Source organism: Hypanus sabinus, chromosome 23 (assembly GCF_030144855.1).
Source record: "Hypanus sabinus isolate sHypSab1 chromosome 23, sHypSab1.hap1, whole genome shotgun sequence".
NCBI classification, from domain to species: domain Eukaryota; kingdom Metazoa; phylum Chordata; class Chondrichthyes; order Myliobatiformes; family Dasyatidae; genus Hypanus; species Hypanus sabinus.
The window spans coordinates 39,389,422-39,409,881 of NC_082728.1; the positions used below are offsets into that span (position 1 = coordinate 39,389,422).

The window sequence follows — 20,460 nt, forward strand, 5'->3', positions numbered from 1 at the left end:
TTGTACTTCCTGTTCTTGTTCGGTAGCCATTGAAAATAGACTGGATTAGTTGAAGGAGCAGGCAAGCATTATTCTACACTTCACTTCACATTGTTGAGAGCATGGTATGGAAATGTACCATTTTAAATCTCAACTAATCAGTGCTTTTTTTTAAATAAAAAACACACACAATTGGAGAAAGATTTCTTGTTATTTGACTTGAATATTGGTTCCTTTGTTGCCTCTCCCAACCCATTGGATGTCAATTTGTTAATTATTACAATCTCGTACATTAACAGTTCCATTCCCTCAACAGATGTTGCAAATAGCCATGGGTACCTGCACAGGCCCAGGTTAGCCTGCCTTTTTTGTTGACCAAGTGGAATAATCCATCTTCCAAGCCTGTACTGAATACACTCCCCGCTCTCTATGCACTACATCGATTGATGCCGCCCTGCCCCTACCCCACTTTGTTATTCTGGCTTCTCCCCCTTCCCCTCCGGCCCTGATGAAGGGTCTCAGCCTGAAACATCAACAGTTTATTCCCCGCATAGTTGCTGCCTGACCTGCTGAATTCCTCCAGCATTTTGTGTGTTGCTGTAGATCTCCCAGCATCTGCAGAATCTCTTGCGTTTAGGACTTGCTGCTCGACATGCTGAGTTCCTTCAACATATTGTTTGCTGTTCCAGATTCCTGTGCATTTGCAGTCCCCTGTATCCGGCATAAATATTTAGCAGCTGTGAAAGGGTCGGAGGATTGGGAACGAGTTGGCACCTTCCGAGAAGAAAGTGCATCTTATGCAGGGGTCTGTTTTAATTTGGGCGTTTGTCTATTTGACACAGAAAAAGGAGGATCACTCAACAAAAGCAACCTGCTGGAGGAGCTCAGAGGGTCAAGCAGCACTGTGCAGACAGAGGGATAACCAGCACCCTTCATTGGAATTAAGAGTGTATAGGGGAGATAGCCAACATAAAAAGGTGGTGCAGGAGCATGCAGGCGACAAGCAGAAGAACCAGGTGTGGTAGTGAATCCTTGAGCGGAGTTCCTGTGTGACCTTTCTGCTGTAGCAAGCTGTGAAAAGTGGTAGAAGTCTCATGAGCAGCCTTGCAAAGCATTGCCCTTGGGAGAGCTCTGGGTAAAGGTTAACTTGTTAGAAGACCCTGTTGATAGGGGTGGCTGTGACTGCTGGCCTGATGTCCCATTCCAGGCCACCTTGGTTAACTGGTCAATTTCACACCATTGCCTCCCTAATAAATGGCTGCCAGTCTTGCAGCTTTTCATGTCCTCATAGAATCAGGATGTGAACAGCAACAGTGGTGTAAAAAGCACTTGGAGAAAGCTACGGCATAGTTTGTGGATTGCAGAAAATGCCTGGGCAGGCTGCTGGCATCTTTCTGTGGTTGTTCCTTTGTGCATGTGGAAATGAATCAATTTGTACAATTTATTTGCAGTTAAATTGAAAATAAATCAATAGTGCATGCACACGCCACACATTAAGGAAGTCCCCCTCAGCCTTAATCAGGACAGGAAGATAACAGGACGAATAGCACCCAGAAACATCCATCCCATTTCCTGATTGCAGGGTGTGCTTCAGGAAATACGGGAAAGCGCCTTTTTTTTTAAGAAACATGGCAACATGGCCAAAATAGTATGTTGTGAGTTTGATCAGATGCAAATAGATTTTGTCCAATCCAATTTCTAGGCCTAAATGTTTTGCTTCAGGCTTTAGTCAATCAATATGTTAGCCAGTTTTTTGGCCGGTACTTTGTCTCCGTGATGCGAGTTTGGCTGGGTGAGATGGCATTGTCAGCTAAGCGATGGAGAGGAGGAAGCAACTGAGTGCAACTTTGCCTGACTGCAAGAATGGGATGAAGTCTGGCAAGGACGGCTCTAACATCTTTAGGGCTGAATTTCTGCAAGAGTTGTCGTACTTGTGAAGTTGCAAAGTGTGATGGTGATGTGGATATATATGAGGGTGTGGCGGTGTGCTACACGCAGCGCTAAAATAACGACACGGAGTCGGTAAACTGCAATCAAAGATGATTTTATTCGAACTTCACAGCCTTGCTTTAAAGCCTCACTCATCCCGCCCTCCCCGGGCGCGGATGCTGTAAGGACACGTACTCACAAACCCCCCAGGCTTTTTCCCTTTGTTGGTGAAGCAGAACTGGCGCCCTTTTGGGACTGGCCTTTGTGCCGGCGTGCTGGCTATTTGTGAGCTGGTTCGAGTGCGCTAGGAAGTGGATCGCCACAAGGGCATCTTTTAAAACAGCTTCAAAAATTTCTATTTTATTAAATTTTTCAAACATAAATTACATTAAAGCAACATTTCAGATCATATTAATTATGTTGGTTATATTTGCGTATCTCGAGGGTACTTAATATTTCCGGACTTTTAAATGAAGTGACATTATTACTTTAAAAGTTAAACATAGTAAAATTGGAGTCGGAGTGGGTGTGTATTCAGAGTATTGTGTAGCAAGGAAAGAGGCTCTATGGGCCACCATGTTAGTGCTGGCTATATTAGTATAGGAACCAGAGTCTCTGAGGCCAGCAGTACAGGTAGATATATATTCTATACTAATAGTATTTCCCAGACGTAGCCTTCCATACCATGGTACTCCAAGTGCTCATCTAAGCACTACTATAAAAGAGTTATTGTCAGTATTGGTTGTTGGTAGCAGCTGTTCTGTTACTGCCCTTCATGATTTGTATACCTCAATCTAGTCCCTCCACAGTCCCCTCCCCATCCCCCCTTACCCACACTCTCTTCAGCTTTCTCTGCTGTGAAGAGGACAAACCCAGCCTATCTAATTGTTTCTCCATACAGCATCTAGGTGTACCTCTCCTGCGTCCTCTCCAGTGCAGTCAAATCCTACGTGGTCATCAGAACTGCAAGCACTGTTCAAACTGTGGCCCACCTGTTGTTTGTAATATAACCTACCTGCTCTATACTTTGCCTCATGGCTAATGCAGGCAGGTTTCCTGCAGGCCTTTTAGCACCTTATCTACCCATATTTTTGCCTCCAGAGACCCTTGTTTACATTGTTTACTCCATTCCTTTGTAATTCCTGGAGTCCTACCATGCGATATTTATTTATTGAGATACAGTGTGGAATAGACCCGTCAGACCCTTTGAGCTGTGCTGCCCAGTGTAATGCCAGTCTAATCACCAATGACCAATTAACCTACCAACCAGTAAGCCTTTGGACTGTGGGAGGTGACGTCAGCTATGAACCCACTGAACATACCTCCTACATTCACATGAGGATGGATAATCTCTGCTCTTGGGCTCCAAATGCTAAAGCAACCCTTGACTGATGCCTTCTGCCACCTACCACCAAGCTAATTTACTAATTTGTCCTGGATCCTAAAGTCTCTTAACTTTTAGGTCAATCTCCATGTGGGGACAGTCTGAAGGACAGGTAAACTACAGGTCGTCGACTGCACTCCCCTCATTCTGCCTTTTGAACTTGCTCCACCATTCAACGTATGCTTGACTAACCCCTTTGTACCAATGCCACGTTCCTCAAGTGCTCTGATGTCTATAGAAATCTATCTGTGTTCTCAAACATATTCACTGACTTGATTTCCTCAGCCTTCCATAGTATCAGATTCCACAGATGGTTCACCAATGCCTGTCTTTTGAAATTCCTCCTCTCAGTACTAAATGTCTTGCCTCGTATCTCAAGCCTGTGAATTCGAGAATGGACCCCCCCCCCACCACCATTGCAATGCCAATAGGCCACCAGGCAAGTGAAATATGTTTACATTTTTAAGAAGTTTGGACATTTCAGTGAGATTTTCTCTCAATCTTCTAAAAATCCACTTGATTTTGGGCCTAGTTGACTCAATCTCTTCACCTTGGATACTTCTGGCCGCTCCATCTGCTGAACGCGTTGATAAGATTTACTTCAAATAGATACATTTTCAAAAAATATTCTTAATCATGCACTGAACATAAATAGCCAGGACAGTAACTGAATACTGAAAGACTATGAATCAGGAGCAACAGTTCAACATCTGGCTTCAATCCAATTTATTGGCAAGAGGGACAGATTCCTGCTTTTACTTCCCCTTCAGCTCACTGATTTTGAAACTATATTTATAATAATACCTTTTATGCCAATGAGTCATAACGATGAGCAGGAACTCTGCTTTTAGAATTGGCATTTGAATCAGATAGTTATAGTGAGTTATTGAGTTAGTGAGGGTTGAAGCGATGGTGGAAACAGGAAATAACTTTACAAACCCACGAAAGTAAGAAATTATTTAATGGTTGTGTACTCAATAGTTTCAACATTTGGTCTGTTACATAGAGATTGGTAATCAATCACATAACATTGTAGTTTGAATTTCCGCTGAATGAAAAACAGAATTTATAGAAACCCAGTGCAAACAGGACATACATTAGATATAGTGAGCCATATGATACATATAAAATTAAATGATAGATGTCTGAACAATAACAGTCAACTAATTGATGCAAGACTCCAAGGTCTATTAATTATTTCTTAATCTGTGATTGAAATATTCTAGAGTGCCTGGAAATGAGAACAGTTGTTGAATCATCTTTGTGTGTTTATCTGGACATACAGGTAGGTCAACACACAAAAAATGTTGGAGGAACTCAGCAAGTCAGGTAGCATCTGTGGAAGGCAAAAATACGCTTGACATCTCAGGCTGAGACCCTTCATCAAGACCCCTCATGGATGCTGTTTGACTTCCAGAATTCCCCCAGCATTTTGTGTGTGTTGCTCAAGATTTCCAGCATCTGCAGAATCTCTTGCGCTTATGGTGTAGAGTCAGCCTTTATTTTTTTGCCATTACATTAGTGAAGTGGGCCAGCAAATGTTGCTTTTGACTGTAACCTAAGGAGCTAGTGCTTCATTGTGAGGCTCACTCAGCTGTGCTACAAATTTTCACATGTAATGCCGTGCTACAAGTTCTTACATTTGTCACAAAGTTCAAAGTAAATTTATTATCGATGTGCGTATATGTCAACATATATAAAGAGATTCATTTCTTGTGGGCATTCACAGAAGAACAAAGAAATAAAACAGAATCATTGGAAAACTACACTCAAAGACTGCCTAACAGCCAATGTGCAAAAGAAAAAAAAAGTTATTAATAATAATAAAATGCACTTTTGTTAGCAGCTCTTGAAGAAAGATCAAATAGAATCTATTCTCTTTAAAGTAAAGCAGAATATTGCTGCTTAATGGTTGGATGCTGCAAAGATGGGAGATTGCCCCCAAGGAGGCTTAAGAATGCAGATAGCATAGTGAAGAACTGTGGCCACAGGAGACATGTTCTTTGTGCTCAGGAGCCTTGGGTATGTACCAGGTGCTTCAGGTTGGAGGGTACTTGGATATGATTCTCTGCACAGTGAGGGAGATTGCAAATGCTCCAGCTTAGTCTTGCTCTGCTGGGCTGAAGAAAGTGAATGAATTCTTCTTATGAAGGAGGTTTTGACAAATTCTCTAATGCATCAGTAGAAACAGCCAGGGAAGAAAATTGTGCAGTTATGAAATAAAAGTAAAAAAAATGCTGCAAGCATACAGCAAGTGAAAAGGGAAACTAATTTAATGTATGGGGTTGAAGATCCTCTGTTAACTGTTTTGCTTTCCACAGATAGCATCTGATCTGCTAAGTGTTTCCTGAATGTTCAGTTTTTATAACAGACAAGAATGATGCTGATAACAAGAGCCAAGAGTGATGGTGATCATGATCTTCCTGAAAGAGCAGTGGAGGCACATCTGGAAGGCCAGAGAGCTAAGGGAGGGCAATGAAGGCAGCGAATGCTGAAACTTTAAAAAAAGTACCATTTTGGGGAAAATTGTGATTAGAAAAAGCTACCTCTGTATGAGTAAATAATGTTAAGAAAAATTGGAGATCATGAAGTTGGGCAAATCTCACTAACACATAAACTTCCTTTACAGTACTGTTAATGTTATCGGAGGAGTTTGAAGCTAAGCGGAATAAAAGTACTTCGGGTTAAGGATCCCTGAAAAGATGAATTTCCCAATGTGTTGTAGCTCTAAGAAATGAGTATAATTGTAAACTACTCTGGGTTAAACTGTTATTTTTCAATAACAGAATACAACTTTTTGGGTGTTGTGTGAGCATGTGCCTTATTAACTCCATGTAACCACACAATATTGCTACTGACTGGTTGAATGTTGCAGTTAAGTGTGTGGAGGTAGGAGAGTGCGCCCCAGGAATGTGGAGAACCTGGTAAAGAACAGTGATCCTAGGAGACATGGTTTTTGCTTATGGGAACCTGGCGGTCTGCTTTCCGCTGCAGGGAGGGGATTACCAGGACGTGATTGCCTCTGTTTTCAGGGAGCCTGCGAAGCAAGCGAATAACTTGCCAAAGAAGAATAAAACATTGCTACAAGTTCAGGGTAAAAGCCCTGGGATGTCCTTCAGACTCCTTAAGGCAATGGAGCAAAGCTCTAGCACTGCTCGACTATTGATGCCTGTCCTTCAGCTGATACTTTCTCCATATTCGAAATGCCTTTGCTTAAATCAAGCCCTTAGACTATGAAATGGGCATAAACAACACAAATTTCTGCAAATACTCAGCTGGTCAGTCCACATCTGTGGAGAGAGGAATAGAGTTAATGGGCAAAATGGAATTGGCCGTTGCTGTTGTTCTTTGTATTTAGCCACATCAGGTAAGTAAGGCCCAGATTTGTCTGACCTATTAGTCTATCTGTCACTCCACTCTGTTGTGCATGTGCAGTCCAGCTCTAGAATCTGGTGATACTGAGATTCCGCAGCATTCCTCTGAGGAATCAGTCTCTCCATTTTTACATCAGTTACTATTGCTATTAGTTTATTTTTGTCACATGTACCGAGAAACAATGAAAAGCCTTGTCTTGCATACAGTTCATACAGATCAAATCATGACACAGTGCATCGACATAGAATAAGCTAAGACAATAATAATGCAGAATAAAGTGTAAATCTATCGGAAAAAAATTCAAATTTTAAAAGATAAAATGCAAGCTCGTAATGAGGGAGATTATGAGACCAAGTGGCCATCTTATCATACAAGAGATCCATTCTAATAGTGGAGTTAAAGCTGTCCTTGAGCCTGGTGGTATGTGCAGAGAGAGGGAGGAGCAGAGAGAATGTCTGAGGTGGTATGTTTGTGGGGGCCACTGTACTGAGGCAGCGGGAAGTACAGACAGAGTCCATAGAGGGGAAACTGGTTCCAGTGACGTGTCGAGCTGTGTCTACAACTCTGCAATTTCTTATGGTCACAGACAGAGCAATTGCCATACCAAGTTGTTGTGCGTCTGGTCAGAATGCTTTCTATGAGGTATTGATAAAAAGTGGTAATTGGTATTGGTGTAGGCCAAATTTATTTAGCCTCTTGAGGAAATAGAGGTGTTGGTGAGCTTTTTCTGGCTGTGATTGGACCAGGGCAGGCTATTAATGATGCACACACTTAGAAACTTGAAGCTCCCGATCCTCTCCATCTCAACATCATTGATATAGAGAGGAGCATGTTCACCTCCTCCCTTTCTGAAGCCAATGACCAGTTCTTCAATTGTCATTGAGGGAAATATTGTTGTCATAACACCATATCACTAAGCTTTCTTTATCTTTTTCCTGTCCTCTGACTCATCGTTATTTCAGATGAGGCTCATTCTGGTGATATCAAGTGAAAACTTGTAGATGGAGTTGAGTCCATAGAGTGGAGTCTGGCTGAACAGTCATGGGTGTATAGGGAGGTGAGGACGCAGCCTTGTGGGACACCTGTGTTTATCATAATTGTGGCGTAGGCATTCGCTGTTCATCCTTCCTGATTGTGGTCTGTTAGTCCAGAAGTCAAGGATCCATTTACCGAGGGAGGCGCTGACTCCCATGATGCAGCATTTGATGACGCATTTGCCTGGAGTAACAGTACTGAGGACAGAACTGTCGTCAATAAACTGTCTGATATAGATGTCCTTACTGTCCAGATGCTCCAGAGATGAGTGTAGGGCCAGGGAGATGGCACCCATTGTAGACCTGTTTCAGTGGTAGGCAAACTGCAGCCTGTCAACGTAGTCTGAGAGGCGAGAGTTGATGAATGCTATGACCAGTTTTTCAAAGCACTTCATGATGTCGGAGCCACTGAATAGTAGTCATTAAAGCATTTGATCTTGTTTATTTGGGCACCCGGATGATAGTGGTCTTCTTTTAGTAGGAGGGAACTATAGACTGAAGCAGGATGAGGTTAAAAATGTCTGCAAATGTCTGGCCTAATGCTTTCTGTGGTTTCACCTTCTGGAAGACTGATCTGTGTACGAAGGTGACTGGAGTTTCAGGTGCATTGGAGCTTATAAGGATGGGAGGTGACATACCCCTTTCCTTCTGTTCAAAACATGCATAGAATATGTTAAGCTAATCTTGTTTATGATTTATTGGCTGATGAAATATACACCATCAGGGCGCACAGATTTTATGCCGTGCCCAAGCATCCTGTCTTTCCTTGGCTAAAGCTATCAGCACAGCCCTCTGTTTCCTCTTTCCTCTTGTGTTTCTCCGGCTTCCTCTTTACCCCTGAACTACTCTCTTCAACCACTCCTTGTTGCACATTCTTGCCACTCTGTGAGTAAAGAAGATTCTTCTAAATTCCATATTGCGTTTCTTGATGTCTGCGTTTTATATCCTCAAGTGTGGCCTTCACCAAAAGTAGAAATGTTTCCTGTGCATCCTCTTATCAACTTCCTTCAGAATTTTAACAATATCTTATCAGGTCACTTTACAGTATTAGCGGAAGAGAAAGGCAGCCCATTCTGTTGAACTTTCACTGATATGTGTACGCTTGCATGTTTGGTTTCTCTGCACCTTTTGCTCAGGACATCTCACTGTTCAGAACATTCAGCTTGCTGCAGTTCAGATAGAAATCTGACTTGCCACGTTATACATTTGTTCACTCAACCATTACTTAATTATTCTTAGTTTGATGTTACATTGTAAAGTTAACAGACCTAGTATGACAACTGCCCTGGTTTAGAGAGCAAACACTAGTAATCAATCTGCTGTGCAACACCATCACTCATGGATTTCCCTCCTGCCTGTTTTAAACCTGCCAAGTCAAGTAATATATTGTATCTGTGTCAGAAAGAAAAACATTTTACTGAGCTGTATTTTTTTTAAATTTATTACAGGATGGTTCAATGAATATTATTGGAAAATGGCAAATGAAGTTTGAAGAGAAAGGTATACATGTTGTGATTGGTGGGCATGAGTCTCCTTCCCCAAAAGGAGGTATGTTAGTGTTTAAAGTTTCAATGAAAAATAATGCAACAGGAACAAAATAATTGCATTTGCAATTAGTGTATTTCCATTGAGATTTTGACAGGATTAGAGGGGGGAAATGTTGCATCAAAGAAAGAAAGATGTGGAGAACAGCCAAGAATATGATTAAATGGATATGCTTAGAGATGATTTTTAAAAGATGGAGTGGAAAATGGGGTCTTTATTGATTTTAAGAAAAGGGGGTAACAATTGAAAATATTTACATTTAGGAGTTGGAGTTAGAGGGGGAGCGACACAGAAAAATGCAGATTCAAAAGACTAAGATTATATGGTTAAAAAAAGAGAAAGAAAGGTAGGGCTGGGGGAGATTATAGTGAGGGGGGAAAAGAGAGAGAAAGAGAACCAGACTAAAACCAGACAATACCTTATCTCCCGCCCAGGTCGCCTCCTACCTGCCGGCATCAACATTCAACTCACAGACCTCCATTGATGCCCCTGCCCCCCCCTTGCCCCATCCCTATCTATAATTTTAGTCTGGTTCTCTTTCTCTCTCTTTTTCCCCCCTCACTATAATCTCCCCTCAGCCCTACCTTTCTTTCTCTTTTATTTCCCATAATTCTTCATCTTCCCCCAGCCCATTTCCCTTCCGCCTATCACTTCCCAGCTCTCTACTTCATCCCTGCCCCCACTTCTTATCCCCTCCTCGACCATCCCATGTTACTTCACTTCTGATGAAGGGTTTCGGCCCAAAACGTCGTCACTACCTCCTCCCATCGATGCTGTATGGCCTGCTGAGTTCTGCCAGCATTTTGTGTTTTAATTTATTTCCAGCACCTGCAGATTCACTCGTGTTGCTGAAGATTATATGGTATAAGGTATAGTGTTAATCAAGAATTTTGTGGTACCAAGGAAGGAGATTGAGTTCATATTTAGTGCTGGGGAATAGGAAGCTAAGGTGATTTTAAAAATAAGACCATAAGATATAGAAATAGAAATAGGCCATTCAGCCCATCGAGTCTGCTCTGCCATTCAGTCATGGGCTGATCTAATTCTTCTGGTCATCCCCACTCCCCTGCTTTCACCCCATACCCTTTGATGCCCTGGCTAATCAAGAACTTGTCTAGCTCTGCCTTAAATACACCCAATGACATAGCCTTCACAGCTGCTTGTGGCAACAAATTCCACAGATTTACCACCCTCGGACCAAAGTAATTTCTCCGCATCTCAGTTCTAAATAGACGTCCTTCAATCCTGAAGTCGTGTCCTCTTGTCCTAGAATCCCCTACCATGGGAAATAACTTTGCCATATGTAATCTGTCCTGTCTTTTAAAATTCAGAATGTTTCTTTGAGATCCTCCCCTCATTCTCCTGAACTCCAGGGAATACATCCCAAGAGCTGCCAGACATTCCTCATACGGTAACCCTTTCATTCCTGGAGTATGGATGACGTGAAATAAAGTGGAGTGTGGATGATGTGACTTAATGTGATGCAGGTGACTGGAAGATAAGAAAGCTGTTCAAGTCTTTAATTCAAACTCTGGCTCATGGACAGAGGAATTAAATGCAAAGTAGGGAAGAAGAGTTTTGCCTAATTCCTGCAAAAATTTGTTGGGAAACTGAACATGAAGCTTAGTCCTGGTGGCTTTCTCAATTGGAGGAAATGCTAGGTAGGGAGGCCATGAGGAAAAGTGATAGACGTTCTGTCCAGTTACCTTTAGGTATGTGGAAGTCTCCCTGTTCAATCACTTTAATATTTGCTCTGTCCCACTGAAATAGCAATCAGTGTCCTGATCCTGTAGGGGATAACTTGCGATAAGTGTGTTTTAAAGCAGTAAAGTTTGGGTGTTTCGGCTGTAAAGAACAGAATGAATAATTTACACATAGGAAAGTCTGAAAAGCTCACTGTTGGAATCCGAAAGGATTTGTAGAAGATTGTAGATGATGTCCAAAACTTGTGAATTCAAATAATGAAATGGCTACTTTAAGAACCCAGTAAGGAAAAAATATGAAATCTACTGAAAAGGCAAATTGTTAAATTAAATGGAGTGAGACTACAATGTGTTATAGTAGAAAGGGATTTGGGAGTCTTAATACATGAAACACCAAAGGTTATCATGTCAGTGCAGCAAATGATTAGGAAGTAATAAAACATTTGCCTTTATTGCAAGGACTTTGGAGTATAAAAGAAGGGATTTTTAGATGCAGATTTACAGGGTCACAGACTTGGTATACGACCTGATATACTGAATGGAGTTTTGGTCTCCATGTTTAAGGAAGGATGCGCTTTTGACATTGTGATGAAGGTTGTTCACTTCAGTCCACGATGAAGTGTTTGATCAGAGTGAGCCTCTGTTCATTTGGAGTATGGAAGAACAAAAGATGATCTTATTGAAATCTATTAGATTCTGAGTGTGATTAAAGGGTGAGAAGATATTTCTGCTGGTACTTGGGAGATAATTTCAGAACAAGGAGATTTACTTGCTGACTGTTGTGAATCTTTGGAATTCTCTATTCGGAAAACTGGAGGTGGACTAAATATATTCAAGACGGAGACGGTCAGATATTTAAATTAAAAAGTGATTGGGATTTGTGGGGAACAAAGTTGATGTTGAGGCCAAGATTGGAACAGCCATGGTCTGGTTGAATGGCAGAGCAGCCTGGAAGAACTGATTGGACGACTCCATCTGTTTGTCATGCAAAAAATGGATTGGAATTGCTTGCATTTATTTTAACATGTTGAATATACACGAGACGTAACGGGAATCTCATGGAGTTTATATTTTTAGATTAGTTTGTCACATACACAAGGGTGCAATGAAATTCTTTATTTGCATAAAACTCTCAAGAGTAAACCATATGCAAGGTAATAATAAATACATTATTATGAGTGCCAAAGAGCAGAATAGAGCTAAAATTGTAATGAAGTAGTGTCAATGGAAATACTAAAATGTCAATAATGGAATCACTGAGAGAAGTAGAGCTGCATCACTGATTGAATGAGGCGATTAGTCAAAATGTCTGAAAGCAGTAGGAAAGAAGCTCAACCTTTCTTCAAGTACCTAACAATTCTTATGGCTGAACAGTGCAATCACTTGCACATTGTCCAGTGAGTAATTTAAAGTAGACCAGTTTATTACACATGCTTTAAATTTCTGGATAGTTGTGCAAATGTGAGCATTTATGTGCTATTGGAAAGCTTTTTTGCAGTTAACATGACGTGAATGACATATCTATTGGAGTTTCTTGTGATAGTACTTTCTTGCAGCTGTTGTTCATTGTTTTATGAGCCACACTTTATTACTTTCTGTCGGTAATGGAATATAAAAATAGTTCTATGCTTTTATCATATTGTGGGCTTTTCAATTTATTTGTAATTTGATTATAGAAGGACCTTCTGAACTTTTAAGTGCATTTCAAAGATGCAGATTGAATGATACGCACAACTTTTAGAATTCATTTGTCATGATGTCATGACATGATCTTCTGAGATGTCTGGACATAAACATTATCTATTCTATGTCTAGTGTGGCAAAATGTGTTTTGCATAGAAAGGCATTAAACCTGTGCACTCACCTAAGGCCTGATGGGAATTAGAGGTATAGGAGAAGACATGTCCCATGCATCATGCACATCGTTAGCTGAGGATTTATTTTGGGTTCGCTACCAAGTAAAAATCTTTCATCAACAGCATTCATGTTAGGGAGGTACCAAAACAAAACCTATATGTGGCAATTGCACAAACTTCTAATTTTTCCTGAATGGATAGATAAAAGATTTCTTGGTAAAACAAACTTGTTTTGCTTCTAGGTTTTATTTTGTGTATGGTGATGTTGGCAGTTGACAGAAGTATATGTTTGGGTTTATAAGTCAGAGCTCAAAAGGATTTGAGAAGATCCCAAAGGAATGGGTGGATTTTTGGCACAGATGCAAGTGAATTACTCCTGTGTAAAGTGACAAATTTGATAGAACATTCTTTTGGCAAGGTTAACCCTGTATGTAATTTCTTCAAGCTGGGCATCCCTCTGAGTCCTTTACTGTTTATACTCATGATTATTCATTTTCTTGCAAAGGTTTGCAGTATTTAATTACTTGAATAGGGAAAAGTGAAGCATCCCAATGTTTTGAGGCCTCATATAAAAAACCAAGCACTTTGACAGCAGAATAAAAACTGGTATTTGGTATTAATGGTTATATTAAAAGTAAGTTTCCACCTTGTTATTTGTGTGTACACAAAAACTGCTTAGTCAGTTATATTACCACAGATGAAAGACAGATGTGACGTGGCTGAGCAATCATTTAAATTGTCTTTGCTTTGTTAGGCAGTGATTTACAAGGCCCATTATTAGGGTGTATAACTGGGTGTGTTGAGTATAAGTTTAGAGGCTGTAGTAATTGCACTTGAAGTGTCACTGTTGAGCATTCTTTACAATTCCATTATGTACAAACTGCTCTGTGTGAGAGAGCAAAGAGATCTTTCTGAAAACTGCCTTGTGTTTATGTGGTCAAAGACTTACTTGGGCTAGCAAACTCTGAAATATGAAGGCAATGAAAAAAGTCGTTCCTAATTGATAACTAAACATTTGCTCTAATGACAGTAACCGGCAGTTGACTCTTGACAATAAAACATTCAAGATAAGAGTAGTGATTTTCCATAGAAACATAGAAAACCTACAGCACAATACAGGCCCTTCGGCCCACACAGCTGTGCCGAGCCTGTCCTTACCTTAGAAATTACCTAGGGTTACCCATAGCCCTCTGTTTTTCTAAGCTCCATGTACCTATCCAGGAGTCTCTTAAAAGACCCTATCGTATCCGCCTCCACCACTGTTGCTGGCAGCTCATTCCATGCACTCACCACTCTCTGTGTAAAAAAAACTTGCCCCTGACGTCTCCTCTGTATTTACTTCCAAGCACCTTAAACCTGTGCCCTTTTGAGCTAGCCATTTCAACCCTGCGAAAAAGCCTCTGACTATCCACATGATCAATGTCTCTCATCATCTTATATGCCTCTATCAGCTCATTTCTCATCCTCCGTCGCTCCAAGGAGAAAAGGCTGAGTTCACTCAACCTATTCTCATAAGGCATGCTCCACAATCCAGGCAAGATCCTTGTAAATCTCCTCTGCACCCTTTCTATAGTTTCCCCATCCTTCCTGTAGTGAGGCAACCAGAACTGAGCACAGTACTCCAAGTGGGGTCTGACCAAGGTCCTATACAGCTGCAACATTAACTCTCAGCTTGTAAACTCAATCCCATGATTGATGAAGGCCAATACACCATAGGCCCTCTTAACCACACAGTCAACCTGCGCAGCAGCTTTGAGCGTCCTATGGACTCGGTCCCCAAAATCCCACTAATCCTCCACACTGCCAAGAGTCTTAGCATTATTGCTATATTCTGCCATTCTATTTGACCTACCAAAATGAACCACCTCACACTTATCTGGGTTGAACTCCATCTGTCACTTCTCAGCCCAGTTTTGCATCCTATCAATATCCAGTTGTAACCTCTGACAACCCTCCACGCTATCCACAACACCTCCAACCTTTGTGTAATCAGCAAATTTACTAACCCATTCCTCCACTTCCTCATCCAAGTCATTTATAAAAATCATGAAGCGTAGGGGTCCCAGAACAGATCCCTGAGGCACACCATTGGTGACCGACCTCCATGCAGAATATGACCCGTCTACAACCACTCTTTGCCTTCTGTGGACAAGTTAGTTCTGGATCCACAAAGCAATGTTCGGTTGGATACCATGCCTCCTTACTTTTTCAATAAGCCTTGAATCAGGTACCTTATCAAATGCCTTGCTGAAATCCATATATACTACATCTACTGTTCTACCTTCATCAATGTGTTTAGTCACATCCTCAAAAAATTTACTCAGGCTCATAAGGCACGATCTGCCTTTGACAAAGCCATGCTGAATATTCCTAATCATATTACACCTCTCCAAATGTTCATAAATCCTGCTTCTCAGGATCTTCTCCATCAACTTACCAAACACTAAAGTAAGACTCACTGGTCTATAATTTCCTGGGCTATCTCCACTCCCTTTCTTGAATAAGGGAACAACATCAGCAACCCTCCAATCTTCCGGAACTTCTCCCGTTCCCATTGATGATGCAAAGATCATCACCAAAGGCTCAGCAATCTCTTCCCTTGCCTCCCATAGTAGCCTGAGGCACATCTCGACCGGTCCCAATGACTTATCCAACTTGATGCTTTCCAAAAGTTCCAGCACATCCTCTTTCTTAATATCTACATGCTCAAGCTTTTTAGTCCACTGTAAGTCATCCCTACAATCGCCAAGATCTTTTTCCATACTTTTCCGAAGCAAAGTATTTATTAAGTACCTCTGCTATCTCCTCCAGTTCTATACACACTTTTCCACTGTCACACTTGATTGGTCCTATTCTCTCACATCTTATCCTCTTACTCTTCACATACTTGTAGAATGCCTTGGGGTTTTCCTTAACCCTGTCCACCAAGGCCTTCTCATGGCCCCTTTTGGCTGTCCTAATTTCATTCTTAAGCTCCTTCCTGCTAGCCTTATAATCTTCTGGATCTCTATCATTACCTGGTTTTTTGAACTTTTCGTAAGCTTTTCTTCTTGACTAGATTTACTTCAGCCTTTGTACACCACAGTTCCTATACCCTACCATCCTTTCTCTGTCTCATTGGAATGTACCTATGCAGAACTCCACGCAAATATGCCCTGAACACTTGCCACATTTCTTCCGTGCATTTCCCTGTGAATATCTGTTCCCAATTTATGCTTCCAAGTTCCTGCCTTATAGACCTATTACAATTAAACGCTTTCCTAACTTGTCTGTTCTTATCCCTCTCTAATGCTGTGGTAAAGGAGATAGAATTGTGATTACTATCTCCAAAATGCTTTCCCACTGAGAGATCTGACACCTGACCAGGTTCATTTCCCAATACCAGATCAAGTACAGCTTCTCCTCTTGTAGGCTTATCTACATATTGTGTCAAGAACCCTTCCTGAACCCACCTAACAAACTCCACCCCATCTAAACCCCTCACTCTAGGGAGATGCCTATTGATATTTGAGAAATTAAAATCTCCCACCATGACAACCCTGTTAATATTACACCTTTCCAGAATCTGTCTCCCTATCTGCTCCTCGATGTCCCTGTTGCTATTGGGTGATTTATAAAAAACACCCAGTAGAGTTATTGACCCCTTCCCGTTCCTAACTTCCACCCACAGAGACTCAGTAGTCAATCCCTCCATGACTTACTCCTTTTCTGAAGCCGTAACACTATCCCTGATCAGCAGTGCCACACCCCCACTTCTTTTGCCTCCTTCCCTGTCCTTTCTGAAACATCTAAAGCCTGGCACTCAAAGTAGCCATTCCTGCCCCTGATCTATCCAAGTCTCCGTAATGGCCACAACATCATAGCTCCTAGTACTGATCCACGCTCTAAGTTCATCTGCTTTGTTCATAATACTCTTTACATTAAAACAGACACATCAAACCATCGGTCCGAGTGTGTCCTTTCTCTTATTACCTGCCTTACCTCCCTTTTGCACTGTTTCCAAGTTTTCTGTATTTGTGAGAAATCGCCTCTTCCTCCGTCTCTTCAGTTTGGTTCCCATCCCTCAGCAGTTCTAGTTTAAACTTTCCCAATAGCCTTAGCAAACCTCCTCACCAGGATATTGTTCCCCCTGGGATTCAACTGCAATCCGTCCTGTTTGTACAGGTCATGCCTGCCCCAAAAGAGTTCCCAATGATCCAGAAATCTGAAAACCTGCCTCCTGCTCCAATCCCTCAGCCATGCATTTATCCTCTTCCTCACTCTATTCCTATACTCACTGTCACGTGGCACAGACAGTAGTCCCAAGATCACTACTTTTGTCGTCCTGCTTCTCAAATTCCTTCGTAGCCCCCTGTAGTCTGTTTTCAGGACCTTCTCCCTTTTCCTACCTATGCCGTTGGTACCAATATGTACCACAACCTCTGGCTGTTCTCCTTCCCACTTTAGGGTATCTTGGATGCGATCAGAAAGATCCCAGAACGTGGCACCTGGGAGGTAAACTATCATCCGTGTTTCTTTCCTGCATCCACAGAATGGCTTGTCTGACCCCCTAACTGTAGGGTCCCCTATCACTGCTGCCATCCTCTTCCTTTCCCGACCCTTCTGAGCCACAGGACCAGACTCTGTGCCAGAGACACAACCACTGTTGCTTGCCCCAGATAGGCCCTCACCCCCAACAATACTCAAACAGGAGTACTTGTTGTTAAGGGGAACAGCCACAGGAGTACTCTCTAGCATCTGACTCTTGCCCTTCCTTCTCCTGACTATTCCCAGTGTGACTATCTGCCAAAAGCTCCTATCTATCACCTCCTCACTCTCCCTGACCAGATGAATGTCATCGAGCTGCATCTCCAGTTCCCATGTGATGCTTCGGTTTGTTTCACTGTGGGTTAAAACAAAATATTCTGCTCTTGGATGTACAACCTTGGCTGTCTAAATGTTGGAAATATACACACTTTTTCTTTCCTTCAAAGGTGTTAAGTTTTTAATAAAAATGTATTTTAAATCTGAATTTGAAAAAAAAAATTCATCCAGAAAACCTGAAGTAAATCCAATGTAACAGCGTTTTGCCTCTTATCTGATAGGAACAGATGTTGAAACTTGAAACTTCATGTGATCATTGGCAGTAAAGACATGATTTGTACTGGCATTGCTGTGGAAAAATTCAACTGGTAGTCATGGGGAATGGGCTTTCTGAAAAGACTGAGAGGAAATGGGTTTGCTGGTGCAAACATTGATTTATTGTTTGCTTCGCATAGTTGGCCCAAGTTCACTGGTTACAGCAATACACACTGCATTGCAGAAACCTCTTCGTTTGATAAGAGTATCCACGGCTACCAATTCTGATTGGTCTCGAGCTCCGGTATAGGAATCATAGGACATTATGAAACCTTGTGTGCAAAGCTTTGTGTCACTCACTGGGATATGGGGTCTTTAAAAATAAGCTTGGCGTGGTTTTTGACTCTTTGTTCTTCTTTACTCATGAGGGCTTTAGGATTTATATATCCGAAGTATTGTGGATAAAAATAATTCTTTATTATACCTAGTATTTGTGAGTGTGCTTGTTAAGGCATTATTCAACTTCCTTTATGAAGCATTCACGGTCCAATTCATAAGCAGTGGGTTAAACGTTGAGCCAATTCACAGCAGGGATTTTCTGTTTTCAGTCCTAAGGTCCTGCAGAGTTAGCTGACCTGAGACAAAGTGTGGGGTGTAGGTGGCTGATCTGTATTGTGCTTGGATAAGAAGGGGGATACAAGGCAAGTAAGTGGTATTGCTGTTAATGATTAAAGCCTCTGTTAGATAATGCATTCTGAAGATAGAGTTGGAAGTTTTAACAAATGCCCCTTGTGTCAAAGTCTGTGTATTCACTGGTTTCATATTTGTTGGGCAACCAAGTTCAGTGCCCTTTGAAGCACGTGTTCGTCTCGGGGAAAACAACTCCTGGCCCCTGCCAAACTGAGAAATCTCGTTTGTGTGGATGCTGTGTGATGTGTTGCCCGGTTACAAATCCGCACCGCAAAACATCAGACAGTACACCATATGCAATTAAATGATTGAATGTTATAAGTCTTAATCTGGATATAGGGTTAGTAAAGAAAATAAAATGTAAAAGGGCCCATTTTAAGTCTATTGCGCATTGTTGGAGCTCACTGGTCATTCATTTGTTCCCGTTGACCTCCAAGCATAGCCGGCCCTCAGACCCTCGCTCCTCAGTCCACTCCATCCGGTGGCCTTCTGACTCTCTCCATTCGCGTCCTCTCTCTCCATCACTCCCCGATGAAAAACCCAGCTTCCAGACACAAAAGAAAGAACAATGTTTCATCATTGGCTAACCCCTGCATTCCAAAGGCCTGCTATCTCCAGCCATAACCCAAACAGTGCTGCTACATTAACAGTGAACATTACAGAGAAGCCATTACATTAGCCTTGGCAGTGAAATCTTACAGCGTATTACATTTATGTTTAGCTTCATCATAAATTTTCTATTGTACAGCAACCAGGAATGCACACACCATTCCAGGTGGGGGGTTCACCAACACCTTTGTCTACCTGTCCCACCATTTTCAGGGTACCATTTGCAACCTTAGAGCTCTCTTCTGCAACAACCCCCACCCCCTCCTTCACCAAGGTCTTAAATTTCACTGTCTATATCCTGCCTCAGCTTAACTTACCAAAATGCATCATTTTGTACTTGTCTGACTTAAATGGTACATTTTATTGGCGGTAGGGTACGAACATGGATAGAAAATTGGTTGGCAGACAGGAAACAAAGAGTAGGGATTAACGGGTCCTTTTCAGAATGGCAGGCAGTGACTAGTGGGATACCGCAAGGCTTGGTGCTGGGACTGCAGCTATTTAAAATATACATTCATGATTTAGATGAAGGGATTAAAAGTAACATTAGCAAATTTGCAGATGACACAAAGCTGGGTGGCAGTGTGAAATATGAGGAGGATGTTAGGAGAATGCAGGATGACTTGGACAGGTTGGGTGAGTGGGCAGATGCATGGCAGATGCAGTTTAATGTGAATAAGTGTGAGGTTATACACTTTGGTGGCAAGAACAGGAAGGCAGATTACTATCTGAATGGTGTCAAGTTAGGAAAAGGGGAAGTACAACGAGATCTAGGTGTCCTTGTTCATCAGTAACTGAAAGTAAGCATGCAGGTACAGCAGGCAGTGAAGAAAGTTAATGGCATGTTGGCCTTCATAACAAGGGGAGTTGAGTATAGGAGCAAAGAGGTCCTTCTACAGTTGTACAGGGCCCTGGTGAGACCACACCTGGAGTATTGTGTTCAATTTTGGTCTCCAAATTTGAGGAAGGACATTCTTGCTATTGAGGGAGTTCAGCGTAGGTTCACAAGGTTAATTCCCGGGATGGTGGGACTGTCATATGTTGAAAGATTGGAGCAACTGAGCTTGTGTATACTGGAATTTAGAAGGATGAGAGGGGATCTGATTGAAACATATAAAATTATTAAGGGATTGGACACGCTAGAGGCAGGAAACTTGTTCCCGATGTTGGGGGAATCCAAAACCAGAGGCCACGGTTTAAGAATAAGGGGTAGGCCATTTAGAACGGAGTTGACCCGTTTCACCCAGAGAGTTGTGGATCTATGGAATGCTCTGCCTCAGAAGGCAGTGGAGGCTAAT

General features: G+C 41.8%; 1 protein-coding gene across 13 annotated transcripts in view; it reads left to right on the plus strand.

The window, feature by feature from the left end:
- Window positions 1–20,460, plus strand: part of b3gntl1 (UDP-GlcNAc:betaGal beta-1,3-N-acetylglucosaminyltransferase-like 1) — a 342,821-nt gene that overhangs the window by 6,378 nt on the left and 315,983 nt on the right. For 11 of the 13 annotated variants that reach the window (XR_009507656.1, XR_009507657.1, XR_009507658.1 and 8 more), the window contains one exon: window positions 9,150–9,249. The exons of 1 other annotated variant lie outside the window; for it this stretch is intronic. Coding sequence is in view for 5 of the 12 variants with exons in the window: in XM_059948769.1 (XP_059804752.1) it covers window positions 9,150–9,249 (100 nt within the window). In the remaining 7 variants the exon portion in view is untranslated. Of the gene's footprint in view, window positions 1–9,149; window positions 9,250–20,460 lie in introns of those variants that run through there. One more of the 13 variants, XR_009507661.1, reaches the window with a different exon arrangement.